The following is a 27,452-nucleotide window of genomic DNA, read 5'->3' as shown; positions in this document are numbered from 1 at the left end:
TCCTGTGTCATTAATTGGCATCTGAAGTCTCTGAACTTCACCTGAACTGTGAAGAAAGCAAACCATGAACAGTAACTTACGTTTGACTAGGGTTTAGGTAGTGAGATTTGTGGTGTGTTTGTTTAAGCAGTATTTTGTGTTCCACTCCAGTCTAAGCCTTTTACTGTGAAAGTATATGCATTGTACACTCCTACAGTAACTTACATTGTGCTTAGTTTTTACCTAGTAAACTCACTGCTCTTATAGCTGCTTCCAGAAAGGAAACACAGAACAATGGATAAGGATGATTTATGCTTGGATAATGCCTTCTCTCCAAAAATACTAGAAGCAAAGATTTTGAAAAATGCTGCTGTATCACTTCTTGGTTAAAAGTACATGGAAAAATCACAAAACTCAAGTGTGTGTGTCTGTTTTTCATTTTGCCTATCTACTTTGGGACTTCTGGTACATCAGCCTTAATTTCACAGGCTACAAAGTAGCTACTGGGAAGCTAAGGTCTGTAAGGAGTTCTAGTCTTTTCCTACTGTTTGAGCACAAGGATGGCAGCCTAGAAAAAACTCTGCAGATCAGCCTAAGCGAGTGCACCAAAGGTTGTAACACATACTGAAGAATTCAGCTTGATAGAAGAAGCTGTGCCACTTTCAGTACGCAGTGGAGAGGGGAGGGTGGGGAAGCACACCAGCACGCCGCCTCTGAGAACATCTGGATTCCTTTTGCAGTCAAACCCAACTTTGCGTATTTATTACCAAATAACGCTCAAGATTATGATCATACAAGCAGCTCTCTGTTAAGATGCTTCACAGAGTAACTGAGGTTGGGAGGGACCTGTAGAGGTCATCTTGTCACCTACAGCCATTTGCCCATGACCATCTCCAGACAGCACGCGGACATCTCCAAGGATGGAGACTCCACAGTGTCTCTCAGCAGTCTCTCCCCACACAGTAAAAAAGGTGTCTCCTGGTGTTCAGAGGGAACCTCCTGTGTTTCAGTTTGTGCCCACTGCCTCTGCTTCCATCAGTGGGCACCACTACCCAGAGTCTGCCTGCATCTTCTTTGTGCCCTCCATTCAGATATTTGAACACAGGCAGTGGAAATGTCCCTGAGCTTTCTCTTCATTGGGCAGAGCAGTCCCAGCTCTCAGCTTATCTTCAAATGAGAGATGCTCCAGATCCTGCAACATCTTAGCTGGCCTCTGCTGAGTTCATTAGAAGGAGCTCTGATTGCTGTAGTCAAGCAAGAATAACCTGTTGCAGGTACAGTGCAATCTCTATACCCTGCTTAAGCCTCTTGACTTCTTTGAGAAGTACTTTTTTTCCCCAGATACAGCTGGAGCCAACTGCACTACAAATATACTAGGAGATCACTTTGAAAGAATTTCTCCACCATGTTAATTGTTGTGGCAGTTCCTTTAAATACAGTTAACAGTAAGAATGAGAACTGTAACCCTGTTTGTCTCCAAGTAAGGGGGGGTATTTATAATCACTGTATAGAGATTCATGTGGAATTGTGGATTGGGCAATCACTGACCTGACCTCAGTGAATGCAGTAGTGTAATCACTGGTTGCTAACTGCCATAAAATTGCTGACAAGGATCATGAAATTGTGGTAGATTGTCTTCTTGAGGGCAGAAAACAAAGGGAAGTACATCATAGCAGTATTCTGTTGAGTTACTGCCAGCATCTGGCAGTATCTGTATTCATCCTGTCTCATGCAGACTATTCAGAGAAACAATAATACAAGAACTAAAGACTTGTATGACTGTTCCCACAGGGAGAATGGGAAGAGCTTAAAATCAACACTCTGTTCTGCATCTCAATACTGAGGATAACATGACAAAAAACCACCAAACTTCTTGAAAATAAATTTAATTTTATCCATTAGAAATGTTATCCCCAATAGGTCCACCTTTCCACAAAGGCTTAAACAGAGAAGTTCACATTTTTTAAAATGAATAAAAAGCTAAATAATTCATTTCAGTATTAGATTCAGATTCTGCTCAACTGAATAAGAAAGCAAGTCAGTATCAGGTAATCAGGAAGAAATAAAATTATTTTTTATGTTATCAGTTAGTTTTTGGACCACCGATAAAAGCATAGAACTTAACTTCAGAGTCAAGCTAAATGGACCAAATACATGAAATCAGCACATGAGATCTTCAACAGCTTCACAGATTACAGCAGTATTTTAATTACTTTTGCACTGTATTCTAAGGTAAGTCAAGCCAACCACCATACAAAACAAGGATTATATGCTGTTTACTTCAATTGGGCAAGTGTGTCCAGTTTCCTGATACACAGAATAATTCAGCCTTGTAAACAAGCTGCCTAATACAATCCAGGTAAAAACTGTTCACTTTATGACTCACCCTTTCAAAGTTACCATTACCATCATTTCACTGTGCTCACCAGAAGCAGGCTTGAACCTGGACGTTTCTGCTTACTGCTTTTGATTAGGACGCCATTTTGCGGATCATGTAGTTCAGAATGCCGCCGTTGTGGAAGTAAGTGAGCTCCACATCAGTGTCAAATCTCATGATGGCATTAAAGGTTTTCCCAGTATCCAGCTGTTGGGGTCAAAGGAAGTCATTCAAGCAGCAGAACCTTCCACACAGTGCATGACATCACAGTAAAATAAAGGACTACTTACTATAGTTTTACATCTTAGGAAATCATGATAGGAAGCTAAAATGAACAAGTGCTGAACGTCAGTGTTTCTTTCCACACTAGACTACAGCCAACTGCTTAAGAGGAAAGTGATTTTAAACAAAACATAATAAACATGGTATGGGGCCTCCTTGTGTTGCATTTTCTGCCTCATGTATTGTGGATTCATGCCTACAGGCACAAAAGCTGACCATCCTTTGAAATGGTTACACTAATTCTTGATGTTATTCTCCATAATCAGTCTTCTGGCTTAGGTACAACTGTGATGCTGATTTCATTGGCTTTCTTTTGAGGCCTAGTGTTTGGGCGTCAGGAAAACACAGAGACAGGTGCTCTGTGAATAAAGTGAATAAAGCCATTGTGTTTTAATGAAGACCCCTTAGTTAGGTACTTCCCGATGAATACACAGTGTTCACTTGTGACTGATACTTTGGGACCTATACTTTTTCCATTTAGGGCCAGTTAATAAGCACATCTGAACAACTCGTTAGAAACTAATCCAGGGAGACCACCTGCATTAAATGGACATACAATAAGTAGATTGTTTTGTTAAGTGCAGTAAAAGCCACTTTGATACAATTAGGTTAAGCCATTTTTAAACCAAATTTTCATCATATCAGTAAGCTTAGACTTCAATTTGAATACTGCAGCGTGCAATATCCTGTCAGCTGAAGTGTCAATGAATTACATTAATTTAAAAACCATTTTAAATTAGTTCATTTAATACTTGCAGTTCACTTTCTGTTGTACTTCAAGCATTTAACTTGAGACAGAAAAATTTTTCTAGAGGCCTTGGAAAAACTGGTCTGAAGTACAGGGCTGCCTTACGCTAAATGAAAGAGTTTGGGCATGCTGCCTTTACATCCCATCACAGCAAATCCCCATGACAATTCCCTTTGCCTACTCAATTATTCTCCCTTCCTGAAGTGAAAAGAGCTTATTGCCGTATGAAAGCACACTGTTTGCAGATACAGTTAACTCTGAGTGAAGGTACAGTGACTCAGGAAGTTCAGCCCATGTGTGGCTCATACCTTGACCTGGACCTCCATCTGCGGCTTTAGCTCTTCAGGAATGACAATCGTGTAGCGCTCCCGCCCGGTGAGTCCTAAAGTCACCGCATCCTCCCCCTGCAAATACTGCAGAGGGATCACTCCCATCCCCACGAGGTTGCTTCGATGGATTCTCTCGTAGCTTTCAGCCAGCACAGCCTTGACACCCTGGGAAATAACGCAACAGGGATACTTATCTTCATGGTTCAGGGTAGTTTTTCTGTGCTTATAGGAAGGGGATTGGTACATTTGTGGTCCACTCCATTTCATTTACCAGCTACTGGCAGGAATCGTCTGGTCTGTCTGACACCAGACTGTCCCAGATGGCTTCATATAACTTTAAAACATCTTCAAAAAAAGTCTGATAGTCAAAAGTTACATGAACTCTTTCAGAAATCCTGCATACTTCTTTAACGTGTCTTACATAGAAATTACTAGTAGTGTAACTTGCTTGTTACTTAGTGTAACTTCTGCTAATTCAGTGCCTTCCTACACTACAAGCTCCAGGATGCACTCTAATTAGTTTCTACGTTTTTACATGTTAATACAGTTAAGATAAAAAAGCCCAAACAAACAACAAAGACAAAACCCAAACTTAGAGAAGCAGAAACTAAAACACCAACTCTCCTGAACATTTTTAATACACATTTGCTTTCACAAATTCCACACCAAGAAATTTTTGGGCTGGTAAATATTGTAGGAGAGGACAAAGAAAGAACAAACCAGATTATTTCACTGTATGTGAACTTCAATTAGGCTTCTATAGCAATACTGCTAAGCATTCCTGCATGGTGAAGCCATGCTAAATTTCATTTTCACTGACGCTATTTTTCACTTATGCTTTCTATCTTCCCTGCTAAGTGAGATGAAGGAGGCAGCTGGAAGCAGACACAATTTACTGTGTTATGGGGGTAAGAAGTGAAGAAACTGGCCCTACTGGTGTAGCCTTGTGGATTTCTAGCTGTAAAACAGTCAAGGCTTCCAGTCTGAACAGGATCTATTAATATTTAAATAGCTTGTGCAACTCTAGAGTTGCTCTTAGAGGCAGCTCAGATTTCAAAATAGCTCGTTACCAGAAGTGAGAATGAGCTACACAGAATGTTGGTTTTAAGGTAGTCTTCCTGAAAAATGAATGCACCTTCAAGTAGTGTCTTCCTTTTCATATAGTGTAGTTACTCACCAAGAGGAATGGTCCTTTAGCTGCCCAGTCTCTGGAACTTCCTGCACCATACTCCTTCCCAGCCAACACAATCAGAGGATGGCCAGCCTGCCTGTATCTTTCTGCAGCATCAAATACGTCCAGCTAGAATGAAAATGCCAGGCACTTTATATACTTTTTAGGGGTGGAAGCACAGTTCCAAGAAAACAAGGTATTGTGGTTTAATCCAACAGACAGCTAAAACAACCACACAGCCAATCGCTCGCACCCCCCAACAGTGGGATAAAGGAGAGAATAAAAGTAAAATTGATGGGGTGACATTAAAACAGTTTAATAGGATAGATAATAATAACAGTAATAGCAATAATAATAGTAATAATCATCATCATCATCCAACCCCAAAACAAGAAATATCACTATTGCTCACCACCCACTGACCAACATTCAGCTAGTTCCCAAGCCATGGTACTTGCCAGCCAAATCTCCCCAGCATATATACTGACCATGACATCACATGGTACAGAATATCCCTTTGGTCAGTTTGGGTCAGCTGTCCTGGCTGCACCCCCTCACAGCTTCTTGTGCACCACCTGCAGAAGGCTTACGCCTCCTTGCTGGCAGGGCCTGGGAAGCTGAAAATTCCTTGACTTAACTGTAAACACTGCTTAGCAACAACTACAATACCAATGTGTTACCATTATTTTCATGCTAAAACAGCACTACACCAGTTGCTATCCCACCTGAAACCAGAACACAAAAAAGTGAAAAAGTGTCCACATACAGAATCAACCTGGTTTGGGCTGAAAGGGGTCTTAAATAGCCCATTTCGTTCCAACCCCCTGCCATGGGCAGGGACACCCTCCACTAGACCAGGTTGCCCAGAGTCCCATCCAATCTGGCCTTAAACACTGCCAGGGAGGGGGCAGCCACAGCTGCCCTGGGCAGCCTGTGCCAGGAACTCACCCCCCTCACAGGGAAGAATTTCTCCCTAATGCCTAATCTAATTCTTCCCTCTTTTAGTTTAAGGCCATTATCCCTTGTCCTGTCACTCCACACCCTTGCAAACAGCCCCTCCCCAGCCCTCCTGGACCCCTCAGGTACTGGAAGGCTGCTGTAAGGTCTCCCCAGAGCCTTCTCTTCTCCAGACTGAACAAGCCCAACTCTCTCAGCCTGTCTTCACAGGAGAGGGCTCCAGCCCTCTGATCATCTTTGTGGCCTCTTCTGGACTTGCTCCAACAGCTCCATGTCTTTCTTACACTGAAGACCCCAGAGCTGGACACAGTTCTCCAAGTGGGGTCTCACCAGTGTGGACTAGAGGACAAGAATCACCACCCTTGACCTGCTTGTCATGCTCCTTTTGATGCAGCCCAGGATATGGTTGGCTTTTTTGTGCTGTGAGTGCTGGGTTACGTTAAGTTTCTCACCCACCAACACCCTCAAGTCATTCTCCTTGAGGCTGCTTTCAATCCATTCTCTGTAAAGCCTGTCTTCATGCTTGGGATTGCCACAACTCATGTTGCACCCAGCCTTGTTGAACTTCATGTGGTTCACACAGACTCACCTCTCAAGCCTGTCAAGGTCCAGCTCAATAGCATCCCCTTCCCTCCACTGTGTTGATAAAGAGCCTTCTACCACTTTCTGCCAAGCAGCACTTTAAGGCTATTAACCACACACTGCACTGTGGTTTCTAGCCTGATCTCACCCCCAGTACAAACCTGCACCCTCCACTAACACTTCTTACAGACTTTACACTCTCCACTGATATGCCTGATAGCACCACATTATGTAAGTATGTGCGACCTGCTCCCCTAGGTCAATACAGCCCCTGTCCCCTCACTGCCTTTACTTAAAAGGCACTTAAGTAAATGACCTAAGCCCTAAGCAGTAAGAAGGAAAGCCAGTACTAATCCTGTCTACTGCCAACGAGTCTCAGTTTAGAGGAGCATGTGTACTTACAATTTCCCCAGAAGGAAAATGAACAGTCTGAGGTCCTTGTTTATCAATAAATTTGTTCACCAAGCGAATGTTTGCAAATGTTCCTCTGGCCATGACAGCATCATTCCCTCTGCGGGAGCCATACGAGTTGAACTCTCGAGGAGTCAAGCTATTAAGGGGAAAGCAAACAAAGGGAAAAAGGAAACTTGTTTTTAGACTGAAGCACTCTGTGCTTTAAAAAATGGAAGTAATTAACTGGTGTTTCCAAGACAGGTGCGTACAGAGACATGGCAGTAGCATCCATCTGGCTGATACTTTAAGAGATGTTTTTGAAGGAAAAAGAATCATAATTAAAAAAATGAAAGTCTGCCTACAGCTCAGTCATAGAAAGCAGCTCCTCTAGTATTCTCATCTCATGCCCTAGAAAACCATATCTCAGTGATGCAGCTCATGTTAGGTCAGAAGATGCAATACACTAAAAAGCTGGCTACTGGAGATTACCCCTTGTTATATTATCAAGTGTCTAGAACAAAGACAGATCACTGTGCTAAACATACGAATGTCCCTGCTGCAAGTTTGAGCTACAGAAGTTCATTTGCAAACAGGGGAGTGACATGGGAACAGAGGAACACTCCAGCCTAACTGGCAAACAAAAAAGTATGCTGAAATGCGACAGAAAATTGGGCTACATCCAAACAGCAGCTGTGACATACAACATCTGTTCTGTAATGTGTGTAGGACTGTTTAGATTTCAAAGCGACTGATGGCAGAGGGCCAGAACCCAGAGTAGTTAGTTTTCAGCAGACCACACTATTTTAATCAGTTTCCTCTCCAGAATTTTATTTTCACTAGACCTAGTATTTTTTACAATGTTAATACCATTCCTCAAAACACCACTCCAGTTGTAAGAAGTGATAAATATGAGAATAAAAGTATTATATTATCTGTGCAGACTTAACACAGACTTAAGTTACTCTGGCCTCAAGCCAGAGTACTAAATTGACAGGCTGACCACGGAAAAAGACTAACATTTTACAGCAGTCTGGACTCCAGTCACAAGAGGTTTGCCAGTTTTTGCAGCTATAATGAAACCTAAAATTTTGCATGTTCTCTAGCTCCCAATAGCCTAGATCTATGAAACAGCTGCACATACTGGGAGAACTGAGTATTCTGGCATTAAGGACCATGATCAGTTTTCTCTGACAGGGAGACAAATCCTGATTCCCTTATTTATGAATAGAATTACTGTAAAAAACTAGCCTGACAGCTATCTTCTTCCCCTCTCTCCACTCGAAGGAGAGTGTAACAGACATGCAGCTGCAAAGTGTACAGCTCTCCAGTGTAACACACATACACACTCCACGCAGGTTCTTACACTTGGTGAGAGCTGCTGAAACAGCAGAGAAGGAACTGCTTTTGTTTCTTCTTTCACAATTTCTCCAGGCATCTATCAAGGTATACAAGCACAGGTGAACAGAGAGCAGCTATGTGTGACTGTAGCACAGTACAATAGTTGTAGGTTGTTTCCTTTTCCGAACTTGTAACAAGAGCAAGAAGTAAAGCTTACCCTCTGCTGGTCAAATAACGAGCTGCAGGACTGTTCCTTGCTATATTTCCAGCAGGAGATATGTGGTCAGTTGTCACAGAATCTCCAAAACTCAGCAGGACATAAGCATTTTCTATTGTTTTCGGGGTCTGAAGAGCCAAAGTCTAAGCCATCATAAACACAAACAAAACCATTAAAATATGACACAGAATTCTTTTACCTCTCAAAAGTGCAAACTGCAAAACAAAGTATCCCTTTCTATAAAAGTTCAAAGGGAAAAAACCCACAAAACACAAAATAACCCTATTAAAAATGTTCATGCTCTTGGACACAGTATGATGTCCTGTTTGTCATCAGCAAATGAATACATGAAAAAAACAGGTGAGAGAAAAACTTCAGGTGAGACTTCCTGTGGTACATGCAGGAACAGAGAAAAAAAATCTGGGATTCCTAGACATCTGTGTGTGTGTAAAACTAAATTTTCTTTTAAATAGTACCAAAATAGCAACCTGAACACACAAGTATTTGGTGCAAAATGCAGGCAGGTAGAACTGTGGGTCCTGTTTCCTGTCCTCTTCCCCCACTTGGGACTTTTTCATCTTAAAAGGAGAAGACTTTTCAAAAGCCCTAGTGAAAGAGAAAACTTACCATCTTCAGATTTACTTACACCTTTCTATTAAAATGAATAAAATAGCATATTCAAACATTTCAGAACCAAGACCTCAATAGGCTATAATGGATGCTCCCAGGCACCTTGAAGTGGCTTTGTTTCACCTTTAATATTAGTCAAGGTCACTGCAGAGTTTGGCATGAATCAAAGGGGAAGCATGCACATACCAGACCATCGAAGAAAGGCGGAGACTTGATGTAAGTTGACTTGGGATTCCAAGTATATAGTTTATCTGAAGGAGCATCTAAGGCATTCCAAGATTTGTTTACTGTCTGAAAAACACAAAAACATCACACTGATTTATATGTTTTCAGAAGCAATGGAATTACTTCAGAATCCAGGTAAAATTTCACATTGGACTTCAGCAAAACTCTTGTGTATTTCTTAAAGCATTTTGGGAAATTCTTATGACAATATACATAGGGGTTGTTTTTTTTTCTTTTTAGAAAAGTTAAGAAATCCTTCATTACAAAAGAAAGGGTGCTCATCCAGTTTCCCAACAGCCTGTATTATGTACACAGGTAACACTTTACAATTCTAAAATGTATTTATCAGCAATCCTAAGAAGCTTTACTAATATGTAAACCTTAAGAATATTTTGTTTCAGCACCCAAGAAAGACTTGCAGGAAGACATTACCAAGTACAAGTTTTTTTCTGATTGTTGTGGTAAGTGGTACATAGTTGGAGGCCTGTAGCTAAGAGGGAGCCTCAGGGGTCAGTACTGGGTGCGGTCTTATTCAACATATCATCAATGACCTGGGCAAGGGGACAGAGTGTACCCTCAGCAAGTTTGCTGTTGACACAAAAGGCTGCACTGCCATTCAGAGAGATCTGGAGGGGCTGGAGGGTTGGACAGAGAGGAACCAAATTAAATTCAGCAAGTGCAAGTGTAGGGTCCTGAACCTAGGGAGGAATAACCCCAGGCACCAGTACAGGTTAGGGGCTGGCCTGCTGGGAAACAGCGCTGCAGTGAAGGACCTGTGAGTGCCAGTTGACAAGCAGCTCTCCATGAGCCAGCAGTGTGCCCTCATGGTCAAGAAAGCCAAGAGCTGTGTGACCAGCAGGTTGGGGAAAGTTCTCTTCCCCCTCTGCTCTGCCCTGGTGAGGCCACATCGGGACTGCTGTGTCCAGTTCTTGGCGCCCCATTTCAAGACAGACAGGGAAATACTAGAGAGAGTCTAGTTGAGGGCTACGAAGATGAGGGTACTGGAGCATCTCTCTTATGAGGAAAGAGGGAGCTGAGGGTGCTTAGCCTGGAGATGAGAGGGGATCTCATCAATTCTTAAAAATAACTAAAGGGCAGATATCAAGAGAATGGGGCCAGATTCTTTTCAATGGTGCCCAGTGGCAGGACAAGGGACAATAGGCATAAACTGGAACAAAGAAAATTCATTCTGACTATGTGGAAAAATTTCTTCACTGTGAGGGTGAGGGTGCACTGGAACAAACTGCCCAGAGAGGCTGTGGAGTCTCTTTCACTGGGGATATTCAAAACCCCTTGGACACAATCATGTGCAACCTGCTCTAGGTAACACTACTTTGACAAGGGATTTGGACTAGATGATCTCCAGAGGTTTATTCCAGCCTCTACCATTCTGTGATTCTGTTGCAGAATGGCTTGAGAAGCAAGGCCATGAGCCTATGGAGCAGGTGTCCAAGCAGTCGCCTGTGTAGTTCAGTAAGACTGGGCCCCATGCTGTCCTGGTGAGAACAGAAGGGTCAAGGATCGGTCAGTGTATTTTTGTGTGTCATACAGCATGGCCACAAGATGTGGGAGCAGTTGGTGTGATAAGGATTCAGTGTTCCTGGGGCTGAGAAAGAGACATGATTCCCAGGCTGCAAGATGGGTGGAGTATTGTAAATGTCACTTTTAGTTAAGAGCCAATTAGAATACGACAGGTATAACACAGGGTAGGAATAGTATAAAAGGAAGTGTGTGCCTGCAATAAAGTTGAAGTGCTTTATCAATCACATTGATTGGCAGCATTCTTCCCTCTTGTTGCAGCATGATTCTAATGTGAATGCTATTTAATAATGCAAATAAATTTTATGCCAGCTTAAAAAGGAAGAGAAAAAGGATATACAGATTGTCAGGATATGACAGCCTGTAAGAACCACTTAATTAACCAGAAGACATCAAAAAACCCAAAAACCCAAAACCAAAATCATATTTGAATACTTGTCAGAACAGGAGCAACAGCAATGGAAGGAAAAATGTTTGTTTCATTACCACGACCAGCTTATTTAACATCTTCGGAACGGCACAGCACATCATCAAATTACTGCCCAGGAGATTAATTCACCTCTATTTTTTGGTAGACCTCCTTGAACATCCCAGGAATAACAAACTGACGCTCAACAGCCTGAATCTCGTTTCTTGTTGGCCAGATATCTTTCAGGAAAATCTTCTTTCCCGAAGCATTTATTCCTGTAGAAAATGGTATTGTTATTTGTGGCATAAATTTTCTACTACGAAAGAAAAAGTTTATCAGGGTGTCATGTAGCTATGAGTTCTTTCTAACCTTGTCAACATTCATGAGACACAATGTATTTCTCCTACAGTGGTACAGAAGAGGGCCTAAAACTTAATGATGCCATATACACAGCTTCTTCTGTGCTTTCCAATGGCCTTCCAAAATAATGCATAGAATAATTTAGTTTTGAAAGGATCTTTGAGCATTGCCTAGCTGAACTACCTGCTCAAAGGAAGTCTATTAAGTCAGGTTGGTCATTGGAGACTGCCACCCAGATATAACAAAAATAATACCCCTGTGGAATTAAGAGTAATTCTCAGGCTTGACTTCCCCTTTTCCTCATCATACAGACTCCTTACTGCTCGTGTTTCTTAACAACAGCATGCTTTGTATTGAAGAGGTACTCAGTAACTTGAAGCATTTCTCTAGGACAAATGAAGAGCTTAATTACAACAAGTTTTGTTCATAATCTGTGAAAAAAAAAGCATCCTGACACATTCTTACCCAAAGGCTCTTTCTCAAAGTCGATTCGGATAGTCCCTGCGATTGCATAGGCTATCACCAATGGCGGGGAGGCCAGGTAGTTAGCACGGGTGTTGGGATGGACACGCCCTTCGAAATTCCTATTGCCAGACAACACACCCACTGCTACAAGGTCTCCCTGTAAGAGAGTTGGAGATGAAGGTAGCTGAGGTGCTTGCAGACTCCACATGCCCAGCAGGTCTGCAGTGCTCCATCATGCGGCAACATCAATGGCTGGACAGTCACAGAACTGTCTCCTTCCAAGCAATCCCAAAGCACTTCCCACAGAAAAGAGTTACAGAGACTGAATTTACTTCACACATAGCATAACACAGCTCAGAACACCACACAACAGAGAACAGCTTACCTAAATAAGCTGCACAGAAAAAATGGCATACCTGTGTAATGGCTTCGACAACAGACTCTGGCAGGGGTCCACTGTTGCCAATACATGTCATACAGCCATAACCCACCACATCAAACCTGGACAGAACAGAACAATCATCACTAAACAAAACACATATTTTGGATAAGACATTTACTCCTTAGCAGTCGTCTGGGGTTTCTTTCAGAATATGTACTGGTTTTAAGATACAAACTGCTGCAGAAAACAGCAGTTTTGAAAATGGTCAGGTTTTATCATTGCAGTGACTGTGCACACAGAAAATTTAGTAATGCTACCTAGTAAGGTGAACAGCAATATAGTGTCATTTAAGCTATTTCAAAACCGTTAGTCTTGAAAAATAACCCATTTTCCTCCTTAAGAACACGAGTCTTCAAGAAGCTACACAAGGCAACAGGCCTTCTCCCTTGTTGGCACAGTCAGCAAGCACAACAGCAATGCATTAACTCATGCAGGATCATGCCATAGGGTACCTGCAATACCTTTTAAGCTGTACACAGAAGTTGTTATTTTATTGCATTATTTGTTATCAATGCTCTTAGTTAAGCAGCCATAGAACAAGAGTATGAAAAAGCACTCTTACCCTAGTTGGGAAAGGTAACCCATAACTCCACTCTCCCTCAGATAGTAAGTGACAACCCCGCTTCCTGGGGACAGGCTAGTTTTAATGTATGGCTTCACTGTCAAACCAGCCTCAACAGCTTTCTTAGCAAGTAATCCTGAAAAATGCAAAGGACAGTTGTAGTTCTTCCTGGAAGTGGGGCAGTTTGGTGGATCAACTGGTTAAGAGAAGTACCATTAAGCAACTGGAAATCAGAAAAGGGTCCATCTCCAGGAATGAAATGGTACAGTGAATCAAGAGCACTAATCTCAGAATAACCAGCTAAAGCTCAAGTGCTCTGATGAAAAGTAGGTCCTGTCTGCAACTTCTGCTCCACTGGAAAGTTGATGGAAGTTGTGTTCAACAAGAGGCACATACACTGGGGCAACACGCAGACATTCAAAACTCAGAACACTACCTGCAAGACAAGAATCTCACAAAAAACTCAAGGAAGAATTGCTAACTTCCCACTAACTTCCCAGTGGTCTAGTGTTGAAATTACTACCCAGACATCACTTGATATCCTCAGGACCAGCTCTGGCCCTTGTGACAAACAATCTAACAATCTACAGCTTGTTGCCAGGGGGCTGTTTTAGGTCTCCTGGATGTGTAACGGTGTAGAAATGTTTTAGTGGACCTTGTGTTACCAGAAACATACTTATCCTGAATTTCTTCCTTTTAAACACACTGTCCATACATAGATGAATGTTCAGAAAACCGCCCTCCTCCAGTCCCTTCCCAGGATGGACACAAAAGGAGCAGTAGCTATGCAAACTATGCAAAAATTTGTATTCCCATGCCTCATTCTCTCTCTCTTACATCCACTTAGATAAGAAAAAATAAATCAGCTCTGCTTTGATCCCACATGATCTCCCAACAGGAAGATGTCACACCGTTTTGTCTTGGCCAGCTGTTTGGCAGCTGTTAGACACGACCTAAAGACCTCCACTTCTGAGTGTTGTGTGAAAAGGCCTACACGAATAGAATTGGAGACCTACAGGTTAGTATGTGAATTTTAAAAAAGCAGTCCTATTCCTGAAATTGCTGAGGCTTCTCAGCTGCCAGAGGAAGCTGTGGAAACCAGAACTCTTGGATGCTTTGGAGAATGTGACCGTGAACAAATAATCATCCTAGGACGTGAGAGCCTGACAGCCTGTTTGAAAGTATTGGCTTCTGTTTTCCTGTCAATACCAGTTATGAAAAGAATACAAAGTCAAACTTTAAACACTGGCAAGGGAATGCCAGAACTTAAGTTGGTTTGAGCAACCTTAATCCAACACCTTTGTTAAATCAGATTAGGCTGTTAATGCTACTACAGCATACACTATCCCCACAGACACAAAGGTTCTGCACACTATTTAGTGCGCAGTATATACAGTGGTAGTCTGAAAGAGCTATTCATATTTTGGATTTCTTTTAGCTTGGTTATTTAGGGTGGGACCACTGCATGTTTTCTGAAAGCTAAATTATGTTTCTTGTGCGTACCTCAGAGGTCGTCAACACTGCAGTGTGCAGTTACTGTAGAGTAACAGAATTAATTTTCTCTCCTTGTCAAGGTCAAAGCATAAGCACCACTGTACAGAAAGGCAGTAAGGCACTAAATCTGAGTCCACACGCCGAGATCTTTAGGGCTACATTCTTCAGGTTGCTATGCATTAAGCAGTGAAAGTATTCAAAGTACCAACTTTACTTCTATCTGCAGAGCACTCCACTCTTCAAATTGCTAGAGCTATTAAGCCAAACATGCTGAAAGATCAGCATCCCCACTGCCACAGAGAGGGTTAAAATTGTGTACCATTAGCCTAGGAGCCAAACACTTGAGCAAAATACATCCTAAGAAGGTGGCACAACTGAGGGATACACCCACCTAGAACTAAGGGAAAAGGACAAAGTCTGCCTGGAGGAATTATATTTCTTGATCCCTGAAGAAAGGATCTATTTCTGTGTCTATTTCTGTGATCATGATGAGGATGGACCTAAGGAAAGAAGTATGCTGTTTTTCTGTCCTGTCATAGAATCATAGAATCACAGAATGGCATGGGTTGGAAGGGACCCCAAGGATCATAGAGCTCCAACCGCAGCACTGTGTTGGCATGATGCACGACAAGATCCCAATCACAGTAGATCCCAAAGTCAGCCCAAAGATTAAAACCTGTTCTGGCCGAGGCTGGACAGACCGAGTTTCACCCCAGGGCACACATGCAGACCACAGACTTCAAACCTGCCTCTCTACAACCTCCTGTCAGGTCAGTGTAGGTGGGGATAAGGTCTCCCCTCAGCCTCCACTTCTCCACGCTGAACTCCCCCAGCTCCCTCAGCCGCTCCTCACAGGATTTGCCCTCCAGCCCCTTCCCCAGTCTGGTTGCCCTTCTCTGGACTCATTCCAGGACCTCAATGTCTTTCTTATGGTGAGGAGAATTTGGGAACAAGGATGGACACATGAATACCTGCCATCCTACTGTGCAGTGGGCACTTTGCTTTGAGCAGACCGAAAAAACCCCAATGCCCAATTTGCAAAAATGTAAGGCAGGTGCTGCAAAAGGGGCACAGCTGGATGTGGCTCTGTGGAGCAACTTGCCCAGGACACCGCGAGAACATTGCCGCTCCCAGCTACCTCCCCGCAGCATAATGCGACCGTGCTCCAAGCCGAGCAGATGAGGCCAGGATTACAGGGCAGGATTACAGGACTGCGTCAAGTGCTTTCAGATATTTCGCCATCTAAAGATTAGATATTTTAAAACTTCCATGCATAAAGTGAGCCTGACCACGGGAGCCTGGAAAAGCTGCTACGGCAAAGTGATCCTTCCCAAATCCCCGCTCCCTGCTCCAGCAGCAGGCTGGGGTGGGGTGAGAAGGGATAAAGGCTGAAGAGTGTGGTCTGCCTGCTCAATCCCCTGTACATTGACCTGTCTTCAGTCATACAACATAAGCATGGCCACAGAGTGAAGCATCCCTGTTTGCCAGCCGTACCGCCCAGCCGTCAGCCTGGTGTTCAGGAATGTCATTCCCATTCTCCCCCAGTTCCCATGTGATGGGAGACAGGGAGTTACCACAGGCTGCTCCTGATTTTAAACACATCTGCTGTAATCCCTGTCAGTCATCTCTTCCCTAAACTAAAAGCCCATTTAATCCCCCAGCACAGGGACAATCCCATCACTCAGAGTCCTCTGCTACCCACAGCCCACCTAACTGTATCTGCTGGAACTGGGATGGCCAGTTTGGAACATGTGGTTATAAACTTATAAAAACTTATAAAAGCAACCCCAAGTTTGCTGCTACACACATTGTATTTTCCTAACACAGCATTTGTAATTTGTATACATAACTCAGGGGCAGGGGGGACACATACTTCCCAGCAGGAGCATTTCATCTCTTTGCCCATGGTGGTCCTAGCCCTGAGTGGTCCCCGCCCAACCCTGGTGCTCACCAAAAGCCTTTTGCTATTTCAGGATTTGATCCTGTTACCCAAGTTGTCTTGGTGAGGTTAAACTGGAGAGCCCTAAAACACTGGCTGGAGGGACCGTCCCAGAGAGTAGTGGTGTGTGGAGCTAAACCCAGGTGGTGGCCAGTCACAAGCGGTCTCCTCCAGGGCTCAGAACCAGGCCAGTTCTCTTCAATACCTTTAGCGAGTCTGGACAACGGGATCAGGGCACCCTCAGTAAATTCACAGATTACACCCAGTGGGGTGGGATCATGGATCTGCTGGAGGGCAGGAAGGCTCTGCAGGGGATCTGGGCAGGCTGAATCCTGGAGCTTGCCTGAGGCTCAGCAAAGTTAAGGGCTGGGTCCTGCCCTTGGGTCACAACACCCCCAGGCAATGCCATAGGCCGTAGCAGAGGGGTTGGAGAGCTGTTGGACCACTCCTAAATTTCAAGTTATTAATTAGCTGAACCAAGAAAAGCAACACAATCCAGTCAGAGCATCCCAGCACACTCCCAGGATGCAGGAACTCCTGAGGGCTTCCTGCAGAACAGCCCAGGGCTGTCACTCCAAATGAAACAAGCTTCCTGGGGCTCTGTGTGCTGCAGGAAGAATTCACCTGCCCTGAACAAGACCCCAAATAAGTATAAAAATAGATAAAATGCTCATAGCAAACACTATCTCCAGCTCTGCAGGCTGCTGTGGGGGTTAATCCGGCAGCGTCTCCGGAGTTCCTGACCTCCATAAATACTTCCCACACACATTTGCCAAAGGCATGGTTTGGAAAAGTCACCCAGGTGCTTTGCAGACATGTACATCTAACATTTCCCCCCTGGCCTCTCAACCCACAGCTGCCAAGCACAGAGACACCGTGTCATCCACTCAGGAGCAGGAGAGTGAGAAGGTTTGTGTTCCAAACTTCCCAGCCATGAGGGCAGCCCCAGCTCAGATCGTTTGGTCCCCAGCAAAGCATGTAAGGAAGGCAGCTGTGCAACAGACACCTTATTGGATAATAAGACACCAAATTGGCTTTGGAAATGGCATTTCATCATCTAAGAGAAACACTATTGTCATCAGAACCCAGCTCCACTTGTGCACTGGTGCATGTTGGTTGTTTAGCAATTAGCTGAACTAAGCTGCATCTGCTGAAGCAATGAAAGGGAAAAGGAACTAATCAGCCTATAAACAAACCAGATTATGAGTATTTAGTAAATGATTCTTGTTAACAATGACTTTCCATGCATAATTAAATAGCTCTTAACAAAAAAAGAGGGGAGGATTTTATTATGCTGCCTGTTGACTAGACGTATGGATAGCTGAGAAACGTTGGGAAGGCAAAGCAAACCGTGCTGGAAAGGGAAATGTTCAAGCTCATGGTAAGAGAGCCCCTGTGTTTCCCAAGCCAGGTGAGCAAAAGGCCTATGGAAAACATGGAGTACTGGCTGCTGGAAAACCCCTCTCACCCCTCAGCGGAGCCCTCAGCATGGGTCCCTCTCCTGCCACCGCCTCCTTTCTCCTGGAGATGATGTATTTGACGAGCAAGATGTTAGAGATGCTTCTGTCAAGTGTGATAAATGCACCTACTTAAAATTAAATATATGCTGGGATCCATCAGCTTCAGTGAAAACTGAGCTCAGCCTGTGTTGCAGCACAGTGACAGGCTGCGATGGATGAGGACCACCCCATGTTATGAGCCAAGAGAGGTGAGCCTGAAGCCATTCACACCACGCTAGAGCCGAGTGTGCAGTCACAGCCCCGGCAGTAAGTAAAGCCCCAAGGCCAACACCAGCCACCCTGGAGCAAAGACAGTCCCAGAACATCCCAATACATTATCACCTGTGCCTTAAAGCCCTGGGTCTCCATCGAATTTAAGAGGTTGGGTATCCATCTCTGGAGAAGTTGGTTCCCTGACCTCTTCACAGGTTGGGTGTCACCGTGAGGGTGAGGGAGCCCTGGGACAGGCTGCCTAGGGGGGTGTGGATTCTCCTTCTCAGGTCACACAGGTCAACCCTGCCTGGATGCTGACCTGTGTGACCTGTCCTAGGGACCCTGCTTTGGCAGGGGGTTGCACTTGATGGGCTCTGGAGGTCCCTTCCAACCCCTACAGCTCTGTGAGTCTGTGATTCTGTTTTCACTGCCGTGCTGGGAGTGTTTTCTGTGCAGCACCAAGCAGAGATAACCCCAAGTTTTGACTCAGTAGCAGTCAGGTTCAGTATCAGGGAGGTGTCTGGACATCAGGGAGGTTTGTGGGATAATCTCCCATGAAGTAAACTTAAGACCCTGGATCATAACTATGAGAACACCCTGTGATCACGGGGTTACTTCTGCTTCTTGGGGCATGTTGAGCATTCAACCAAGTGAGGAGCAGGCCACTGCCTCAGGAAGGGCAGAGTCAGCAGAGAAATAAGATAAATGGGAATTTCTGAGTGTGTACTCACAACAGCTGTTTCAAACACAGCTATGCCAAGGGTCAGCACAAGGGGAGCAGAAGAATTCCTCATTAGAAGGGAGGCAAGCTTCCAGATCCCAAAAACCCAGCTAGTTAACCAGGGGCTCTTGTGGGGGGACAGAATCGCTGCCGCTAATGCCGAGTGACGCCAGGGATTACTCCTGGCACTGCAGCACGGTGTCCCGGGGATGTCATCCCATTGCCTTCAGGCATTTTCCCTTTTCATCACTCCAGCTCCATGCACTCAATCTCTACTTATTTACATTGGGTTTCGAGACCGCATTATCCCCCCCTTTGCTCCAAGGACTCCCGGCTGGCACAGGCAGAGCAGGAGTGCAAAGGCCTGTGCTGTTTTTTGTGTCACACACTCAGTCCCCCCTGGACAGTGTCTCCACAGGAGAAGACTTCCCCAGCCAGCAGCCAAAGCTGTGACACAGCCATGTTGTCCCCAGAAAACCAGCAAGCACACTGTCTTACTTCAGTTCTAAGCTCAGGCCAGCCATAGGTGAAGGTCAAACTCTGGGATAAGGAAACGCCAGGAAGGAAATGTTAGGAGAAGCAGAGGCTGTATCTACTTTCCTTACTGGATGCCATCCTTTGAAATGACGCACTTTGGAAACAAACCAAGATGACAAGCATTGGACAAAGCACACCGCTGTCATCTCCAGCCGCTGTCACCCACTCTCCCCGGGCTCCCTGCATGGATGGGGCACTCTCCCTCGGGTGCTCTCCCTAACCCTCACCATGGATTCCACAGTCACACTGTGGTTCCCAGGCTTTCAGTCCTATTGCTCCAGTTTTACAGCGGAGCAGGGACAGACATCGCATCACAGCCCGGTGCTGGCTGCACTCAGAACACCCCTGTCCTCCACATTTTTGGGTTTCAGCCGTTACCCTGTTAACGCCCCTAAAACATCGGGAAGAGGAAACGCTCCTACCCAAACCTGAAAGGGGCAGCTCAGCAGAGGGACACAGAGCACTGAAGCTGGGAGAGGAAAATCACATTCCAATCACAGAATCACAGTTTTGGGGCCCTGCCACCCCACTTCTTACATTTCATTTTCTGTTTTTCCCCCAATCCATACATCAATAGAGATCCTCCCATGAGGAATTCGTGTACAAACTCCCATCTAATTTTTAACCCCCTGGGTGCCCGAGACACACACACACACCCCCCCCCCACTCACCAGCCCAGCACCCGGTGCCAGCAGCACACTGGGGACAGACACCCCCCAGCGCAATGAAGTGGCCATCTACTACCAAGGAGCTTTGCAATAGCTGTTCAGCTCTATGCAATATGGAACAAATCGCTGCTTAACATCATGAGAAGGGATCAATACTGAACATGAGACCTGGAGCTTCCTATGTCTTGCAGAGGATGTAACTACTGAGTGCCTGAATCAATTAATCCAGCCTGTATCCCTGCGGACAGAGAACATCCACCAGCCGCCCAGTGCCTGAATAGCTGCACTACCCCCATCCCCATCCTGGTAATTCCATTTCTCCATGTTACCTGTATTTCATCTCCCAGGTGACTGGGAGCCAGCAGCTCACATGATGGCTTTGCAGAGTCGCTGCTATATTAAGTGTCTCATAACACACTGAACATGATTAAAAATGATTGAAACACGTGGAGCTGCACAAAGCTCCACTGCAGACAGCAAGAGGTTTTCTTGGGTGGTTACCCCTTCCTCCCATGCAAGGCTGGAGCCCCTGACACGGGTACTCCATGCTGTGTGCAGAGAGAAGCATCCCTGCAGCCGCAGCGTGATCCTGGGGAGCCCAGCGATGACCCTGGGCACACAGGGGGGGCCGTGCCAGGCTTGGGGACACCAGACAGCACATGGGGGCAGGTCACTGAATGCTTCTCTCACTTCTATTGTAATTCAGGGGAGTTTGAGAGAAAGCAGCATCAGGCCCCCCGTGTCCTCCTACTGTGAGAGGTGTGACATGGTGACCAAACATTTCTAACAGTGACTGGTTTCTTTGGTGATGAGGTAACCCCATCAAAGCGCTAAAGGGAGGTGAAGAGTTAGAGAAATGAGAGTGGCAGCTGATGGTGGCAAACAAGGGCCTTTCCACTCTACCATACTCACATTCCAGACCCAGCCTGCAGAAAACGCAGGTTTTTTCCCCAGGTGCTTTGCATGACCCAATTTTTCATAGAATCATAGACTGGTCTGGGTTGGAAGGGACCCCAAGGATCACAGAGCTCCAAGCCCCCTGCCACAGGTAGGGCCACTAACCTCCAGGAACTACACAAGGTTGGGCAGGGCCCCATCCAACCTGGCCTTGAACACCCCCAGGGATGGGGCACCCACCACCTCTCTGGGCAGCCTGTTCCAGCCCCTCACCACTCTCTCTGGAAAGAATTTCCTCCTAATATCTCATCTAAACTAATTAATAAATATATTCCAATTAAAACTCAGCCCAGGATACATTCTTCTGACTTGTCCATGCTTATAGAATAGCAGATTTTAGGTGTATCTGTAAGTATTTATCTCTCTCAGCCCCACACATCAAATATCAGCCCAGCCTTGCTGGTAACCACTTAAAACTGAATTAAGGAAGAGAGAACGCTGCGCAGGTCTCTGGTGCTGCATAACACACAGCCCTGCTCTACCCTTTCCCAGGCTGTGCTCTAGCAGATGGATGAGTAATGATCACGCTGCAACTTCTGATTCCTCGAGCTGAGCTGGCACAAGGTCAGGACACAGACAAGTGACAGGAGACCGTGTCGTTCCCTTAACTTTCTTCTGGGGGACACCCCCTTCAGCAAACATCCTGCTTGCCCTGGTACCCTTGCCTTCCCCTTGCACTGCATCCTTCTCCAGCTGGCATGGGGACCTGCACGCTGCCAGGAGCAAACTACATGAAAAGCAACTGTCTTCACCAGTGATTATCTTATATAAACTGACACTGAGTAAGAAGCACCATAAAAATATCAACTTCCAAAATAGTAGTTAAAAAAAAAAAAACCTTAATTAATCCTCCTCAGATTCTCTTTCAGCTACAACATCATCTCTAATTACTGAAGCCAGAGCGGCATCAGGTCAGAATCCCACCAGCTGCACCCAGCAAATCCAGCCCAGGACCCCCCTCCCTGCATCGGAGAGAAAACTCTTCCCATTGACCAGCAGTCCCAAAATAACGAGAGGCATCTGCTGGCACTAGTCACGGAGGAGCCTGGTGCATCACCCAGAACAATGGCATTTGCTGAAACGCAGCAGATTACTAAGGAACCGTCTTCAGCCCAATTAATTCTCTCGTTGCCTTTTTCACAGTGCCGGGCTCCTCTTTGGGGAGTGTGGCACGGCACAGCCTGCTGAGTCAGCACTTGCTCCACAGCCTGGTTACTAGCTGCCATAGGGAGTTAAACATCATTGTTTTGGGACTTCCAGAGTCTGCTTGTCACCTGAACAGGATGCTTGTCACCTTCTCCCATCAGAGCAGTGTTGGGACCGCTCTATGCCTGCCAGGGATGCGAGCAGAGTGCAGGCAAAAGGCAGAGACTGCAGGGAATCTTTCACTCCCTAATTTTCCCTCCCCTCCCTTTGGACTAAAGGGCAAAGCATCGCTCCTTTCATTCCCAGAGCCCTTGGGAAGGACTTTTGTCTGGTTGAGGTTTGCACCCAGGCCAGGAGCATGCTGTACCGCAGGGCAGTGGTAATGTCACTTTAGGAAATTAAATGCAAGGCACTGTGAAGGCTTCAGGTGATGTCCAAGCACTGCCAAGCCAAGAAGCCGCTGTACATGCCAGGACCAGTGTGGGCCAGGCGAGTAGTCCCTGACATCCAAGTGCATCCCAACCGGTATCATACAACCACTTTCCTACTGGAATGGTGCCCATTTAATTAACAAAAGCATTTGCAAGAGGGCCATTACGTATTGCCAAACGCATAAGCACTCCTCAGGCCTTGGGTGGAGCAGAATTGCCCTTGCAAGTGATGGGGTGTCTCTTTCTGCAGTGGAACACACGTCGTTTCCTCACCTCAGCAGGGTGGGACACCGAGGGCTGTCATGGGAGCTGCTTACCCAGCCTGCGGCTGGACAGCTGGGGGAAGCGACGCCCCCCTCCAAACCCCTCACTGGGACACACTATGGATCCCCCATGTACTTCACCAACACAGAATCATAGAATCACACACTGGTCTGGGTTGGAAGGGACCCCAAGGATCACAGAGCTCCAAGCCCCCTGCCACAGGCAGGGACACCAACCTCCACGTCTGGAGCTACACAAGGTTACCCAGGGCCCCATCCAACCTGGCCCTGAACACCCCGAGGGACAGGGCACCTACCCCCTCTCTGGGCAGCCTGTTCCAGCCCCTCACCACTTTCTCTGTAAAGAACTTCTCCCTAACATCTCCTCTAACCCTTCAATCCTTCAGCTTTAACATCCCAAGGAAAAACAGCCACCGTGCTCCTGGAATCAGAGAAACGCTGTGCTGTTGTTTTGGGATGGGTATGGAGCCAAGCAACTCCAAAGATACACGCTGAACACAACAACAACAAGAAAGAGCTTATCAGGCAGCAGCAGGGCTGCAGCAGGCACTGCAGCTATGGAAAAAGCTGCCTTTCAAGCCAGCTCCCCCAGGCAGCTGCATGCAGAAGGGGGGGCCTGGCTGCCCCACTCCCACCCATGCACCCCCAGGAAATGGATGGGGAGACACAGAGACAGCAAGGCAGTCACCCCAGTGTGGGGAAAAGACATCAAATAATTAAAATACATTTCAGTTGCTTTGCTTGAAGTTGTAGAATAAATTAAAAAACATTAAAAAGCAACTTCTGGTTCAAAGACTGGCACAAAGAATGGCCACAGCGAGCTCTGTCCCGATGCCAGTACGCAGCCCAGACGTAGCTCATTGCACCAGCACGACGGGCTGCTGGATGGAAGGAGCATCCTGACACTCCACAGCTGGAATTTCAGAGCAGACAGCGCCAGACAGTGTACAGAGAAGTCCTGAGAGCAGAGTGAGTCCCAAGGAGATTCCCCCATCCCAGCACTGCTGTGGGGCACACGCTCCAGCTTAGATTTCTTACTCCTGTGTTTTTTAGGGCAGTTGGTGCTGAGAAGCAGCTGCAGGCTGTGGGCATGCCGTGGGGCAGCCCCCCAGCACCTCCCTGGAAGCCAGCACCCCTCTCCTTCATAACCTCCATCTCCATCCTCTTCCCTGAGCTGGCAACTATTTCCTGATGCTGGAAAAATTCTGTGTGTGAGGAGAAAACTGTTTTGCCTTCAGAATCAGCCAGACTGGACAAAGAACAGTTCCTCTTTGTGTTACCCCAGGCTCGCACAACCTGCAGAATTAGGTATTAAATTCATTATTAACGATCATTAGTGTGGAAACCAGGGTTAATAACCAAGATAGAAACTCAAGATTAGTCTCTAAGCACAGCGTGGCCCACAAACCTGCACTGCCAGGGCTACAAAGGGGCATTTTCTGCTCATCCTGGAAGGAGGGATGGGGCAGGAGGAGTCACTGTGGGGAGGGAGGAAGATGCCATCGCATTCTCTTAATAATGACAGTTAAGCAAAGCCAGGTTGCTGTGTCTGCACCAGTGTTGCCTTTGCATGGAAGATCCATATCCATTGTTTTTCCTGGGCTGACAAGAGCTGGGTTGGCACTGCCGGAGCACACACCTCGGTCAGCGATGCTGCGTCCCACTCTCAGCCTGCCATCAGCACCAACCTCCTCAAAGCCTCATGGTTTCCAATCGTATCCTAAAGGATGGAGCCTTGAAACAAACCAGCAACCAGCTGCCAGAGGAGGTTTAACTGGAATTTTCCTTCAACTCCACCCCACAGGTGTCCACCACTGGCAGGGCCACCAACCTCCAGGCCTGGATCTACACAAGGTTGCCCAGAGCCCCATCCAACCTGGCCTTGAACACCTCCAGGGATGGGGCATCCACCACCTCTCTGGGCAGCCTGTTCCAGCACCTCACCACTCTCTCTGTAAAAAACTTCACCCTGATATGTAATCTAAACCTTCTTTCCTTCAGTTTTAATCCATTCCCCCTTGTCCTGCCAGTGTCTACCTTTTTAAAGAGTTGATTCCCCTCCTGTTTGTATGTTCCCTTCAGGCACTGGAAGGCTACAATGAGGTCCCCCTGCAGCCTTCTCTTCTCCAGGCTGAACAAGCCTAGCTCCCTCAGCCTCTCTTCATAGGGAAGGTGCTCCAGCCCTCTAATCATCTTTGTGGCCTCCTCTGAACCCTCTCCAACAGTTCCACATCTTTCTTGTATTGGGGGCCCCAGACCTGGACACAGGACTCCAGATGGGGCCTCACGAGGGCAGAGCAGAGAGAGACAATCACCTCCCTGTCCCTGCTGGCCACCCCTCTTCTGATGGAGCCCAGGATACCATTGGCCTTGTGAGCTGCAAGAGCACACTGCTGGCTCATGTTAAGTTTCTCATCCCCAAGTCCTTCTCAGCAGGGCTACTCTCAAGAAGCTCTTCTCCCAGTCTGTGTCTGTGTCTGGGATTCTTCTGGCCCAAGTGCAACACCTTACACTTGGCAGTGTGGAACCTCATTAGGTTCACCCGGTCCCACCTTTCCAGCCAGTCAAGATCCCTCTGGATGGCTTCCTTTCTTTCTGTTGTGTCAACCACACCACTCAGCTTGGTGTCATCTGCAAACTTGCTGAGGGTGCACTCAACTCCATCATGGATGTCATTGATAAAGATGTTAAAGAGCACCGGTCCCAAGACAGACCCCTGGGGGACACCGCTTGTCACCAGCCTCCACCTGGACCCATTGACCACCACCCTTTGTCTACGTTCTGTCAACCAGTTTCTTATCCACTGGATGGTCCACCCATTAAATCCACATCTCTCCAATTTAGAGATGAGGATGTGGTGGGGGACTGTGTCAAAGGCCTTGCACAAGTCCAGGTAGATGATATCAGCTGCCTTCCCTTTATCTACCGATGCTGTCACTCCATCATAGAAGGTCACCAGATTGGTGAGGCACGACCTTCCCTTGGTGAAGCTGTGCTGGCTGTCCCAGATCACTCGCTCATCCCTCATGTGCTTCAACATGTCATCCAGGAGGATCTGTTCCATGATCTTCCCAGGCACAGAGGTGAGGCTCACCAGCCTGCAATTCCCCAGGTCTTCCTCGCTCCCCTTCTTATAAATGGGTGTGATGTGACCTTTTTTCCAGTCCCCAGGGACCTCTCCTGACAGCCACAACTTTTCAAGTATGATGGAGAGCGGCTCAGCAACCACATCAGCAGCTCCTTCAGGACCCTGGGATGCCTGTCATCCGGCCCCATAGACTTGTAGACATTCAGTCTCATGAGGCATTCTCAGACTTGCTCTGCCCTTACAAGGAGGGCAAGTGATGTCTCTTCTTAAAGGAGTAAGAAATAGAGCAGGTCTTTCCTTCACTTCCCTTTCTACCCTCACATCCTGGTTTATGATCAATTTTGATCATGTGCTAGGATTTAAAAGACCTTTTGTCCCTGCGAATGTGGTGGTTGCCAGTACCCAAATAAAGATGCTAGCCCAAGAACAATGTGACAAATATCACACAGACAAACTAAATACAGTGAATGCTGTCAGAGGCTGCCCACAAGCCAAGATCTTCCCAGCACCCCACAGGATCAAAGGAGACAAATTATACGACTTCAAACAGTAAGCAATCCTCTCTGGTCAAGGGCCCTTGCATTGCTCATTGCACATCCCTTCCAACCTTCACAGAAAATAAGCCTGCATCCTACAACCAGTCTGACAGAGTAGGAAGCCCTAATGTAGTGACAACCTTACAGTGTCAGATAACGTCTACATAATTGTGGAGGAAAGAAAGAATGTGTGAGCATGTACTCAAGCACCAGGGGAAGTGGGTTGAACAGGGTTAGTATAGACTGAACCCTCTGTGCTGACTCCATTTGTATTTCATCCCCAGAAGCATATACTTAGAATGAGAAACTTTCTGCCTAGACTAGCCAGGTTAAAAAATTACAGCCTCCTGAAATTTAACACAACCAACTCAGACTGTTTTGCAGTATCTGAATAGTGAAAAGCAAGAAAGTGGGGGATACAAAGCTCACCTCTGACAGCTTCTTGGATGTGGTTCAGAGGTAAATGATGGGTCTGAAATGTGGAAATACCTGAGAATACAATTTTTCTTCTCTACTCACCTCCCACGTGCCCTCAGACTCTTACTATAACAGCTCAATCCACCTCTAGCTAAGTGTGTGTTTTGTACTCTGCTATCATGTCAGAGCACCTTCCGACTTAAAACCACAAACCCTTCTTCACTGTCCCTCTTCTTGTGGCTCTGATTGTCAACAGCCTCATCTCAGCTCTCTACAACAGCTCCTGTGCATGTGAACAAGTGTCAGAGGTGCTGGTTAATTCAGTTCCACCTTGCTCTGTAGAGAAGACAGCACAGGAAAAATACGTATTTTCTTCAACCTTTTTGGCTGCCATTACCAGAATTAATTTTGCTACCCTTAGGAACTCAGCTAAATTTTAGCACTTCAAATGTCAAAACCAGCACTGCACATACAGAATTGCATGAGTGCTGTATTTGTCTTTAGGACACATAGCCAG

The 27,452-nt window shown here is 46.1% G+C and overlaps 1 protein-coding gene across 1 annotated transcript in view; it reads right to left on the bottom strand.

Annotated features, from left to right (window-relative positions):
- Positions 1 to 1,849: 1,849 nt before the first annotated feature.
- The window catches only part of ACO1 (aconitase 1), a 51,846-nt gene continuing 26,243 nt past the window's right edge, over positions 1,850 to 27,452 (bottom strand). Inside the window, exons 12-21 of the mRNA XM_084278296.1 lie at positions 13,006 to 13,141; positions 12,418 to 12,502; positions 12,002 to 12,158; positions 11,327 to 11,451; positions 9,190 to 9,294; positions 8,374 to 8,516; positions 6,828 to 6,975; positions 4,893 to 5,015; positions 3,695 to 3,880; positions 1,850 to 2,563 (exon numbers count right to left, since the gene is read on the bottom strand). Of these exons, the coding sequence (XP_084134422.1) occupies positions 2,450 to 2,563; positions 3,695 to 3,880; positions 4,893 to 5,015; positions 6,828 to 6,975; positions 8,374 to 8,516; positions 9,190 to 9,294; positions 11,327 to 11,451; positions 12,002 to 12,158; positions 12,418 to 12,502; positions 13,006 to 13,141 (1,322 nt within the window). The 3' untranslated portion in view covers positions 1,850 to 2,449. The remainder of the gene's footprint in view (positions 2,564 to 3,694; positions 3,881 to 4,892; positions 5,016 to 6,827; positions 6,976 to 8,373; positions 8,517 to 9,189; positions 9,295 to 11,326; positions 11,452 to 12,001; positions 12,159 to 12,417; positions 12,503 to 13,005; positions 13,142 to 27,452) is intronic.

The sequence above is a fragment of the Gallinula chloropus genome (assembly GCF_964237585.1).
Source record: "Gallinula chloropus genome assembly, chromosome: Z".
Lineage (NCBI taxonomy): Eukaryota > Metazoa > Chordata > Aves > Gruiformes > Rallidae > Gallinula > Gallinula chloropus.
The sequence above is the reverse complement of the archived record's forward strand: the minus strand, read 5'-3'. Positions and strand labels throughout refer to the sequence as shown.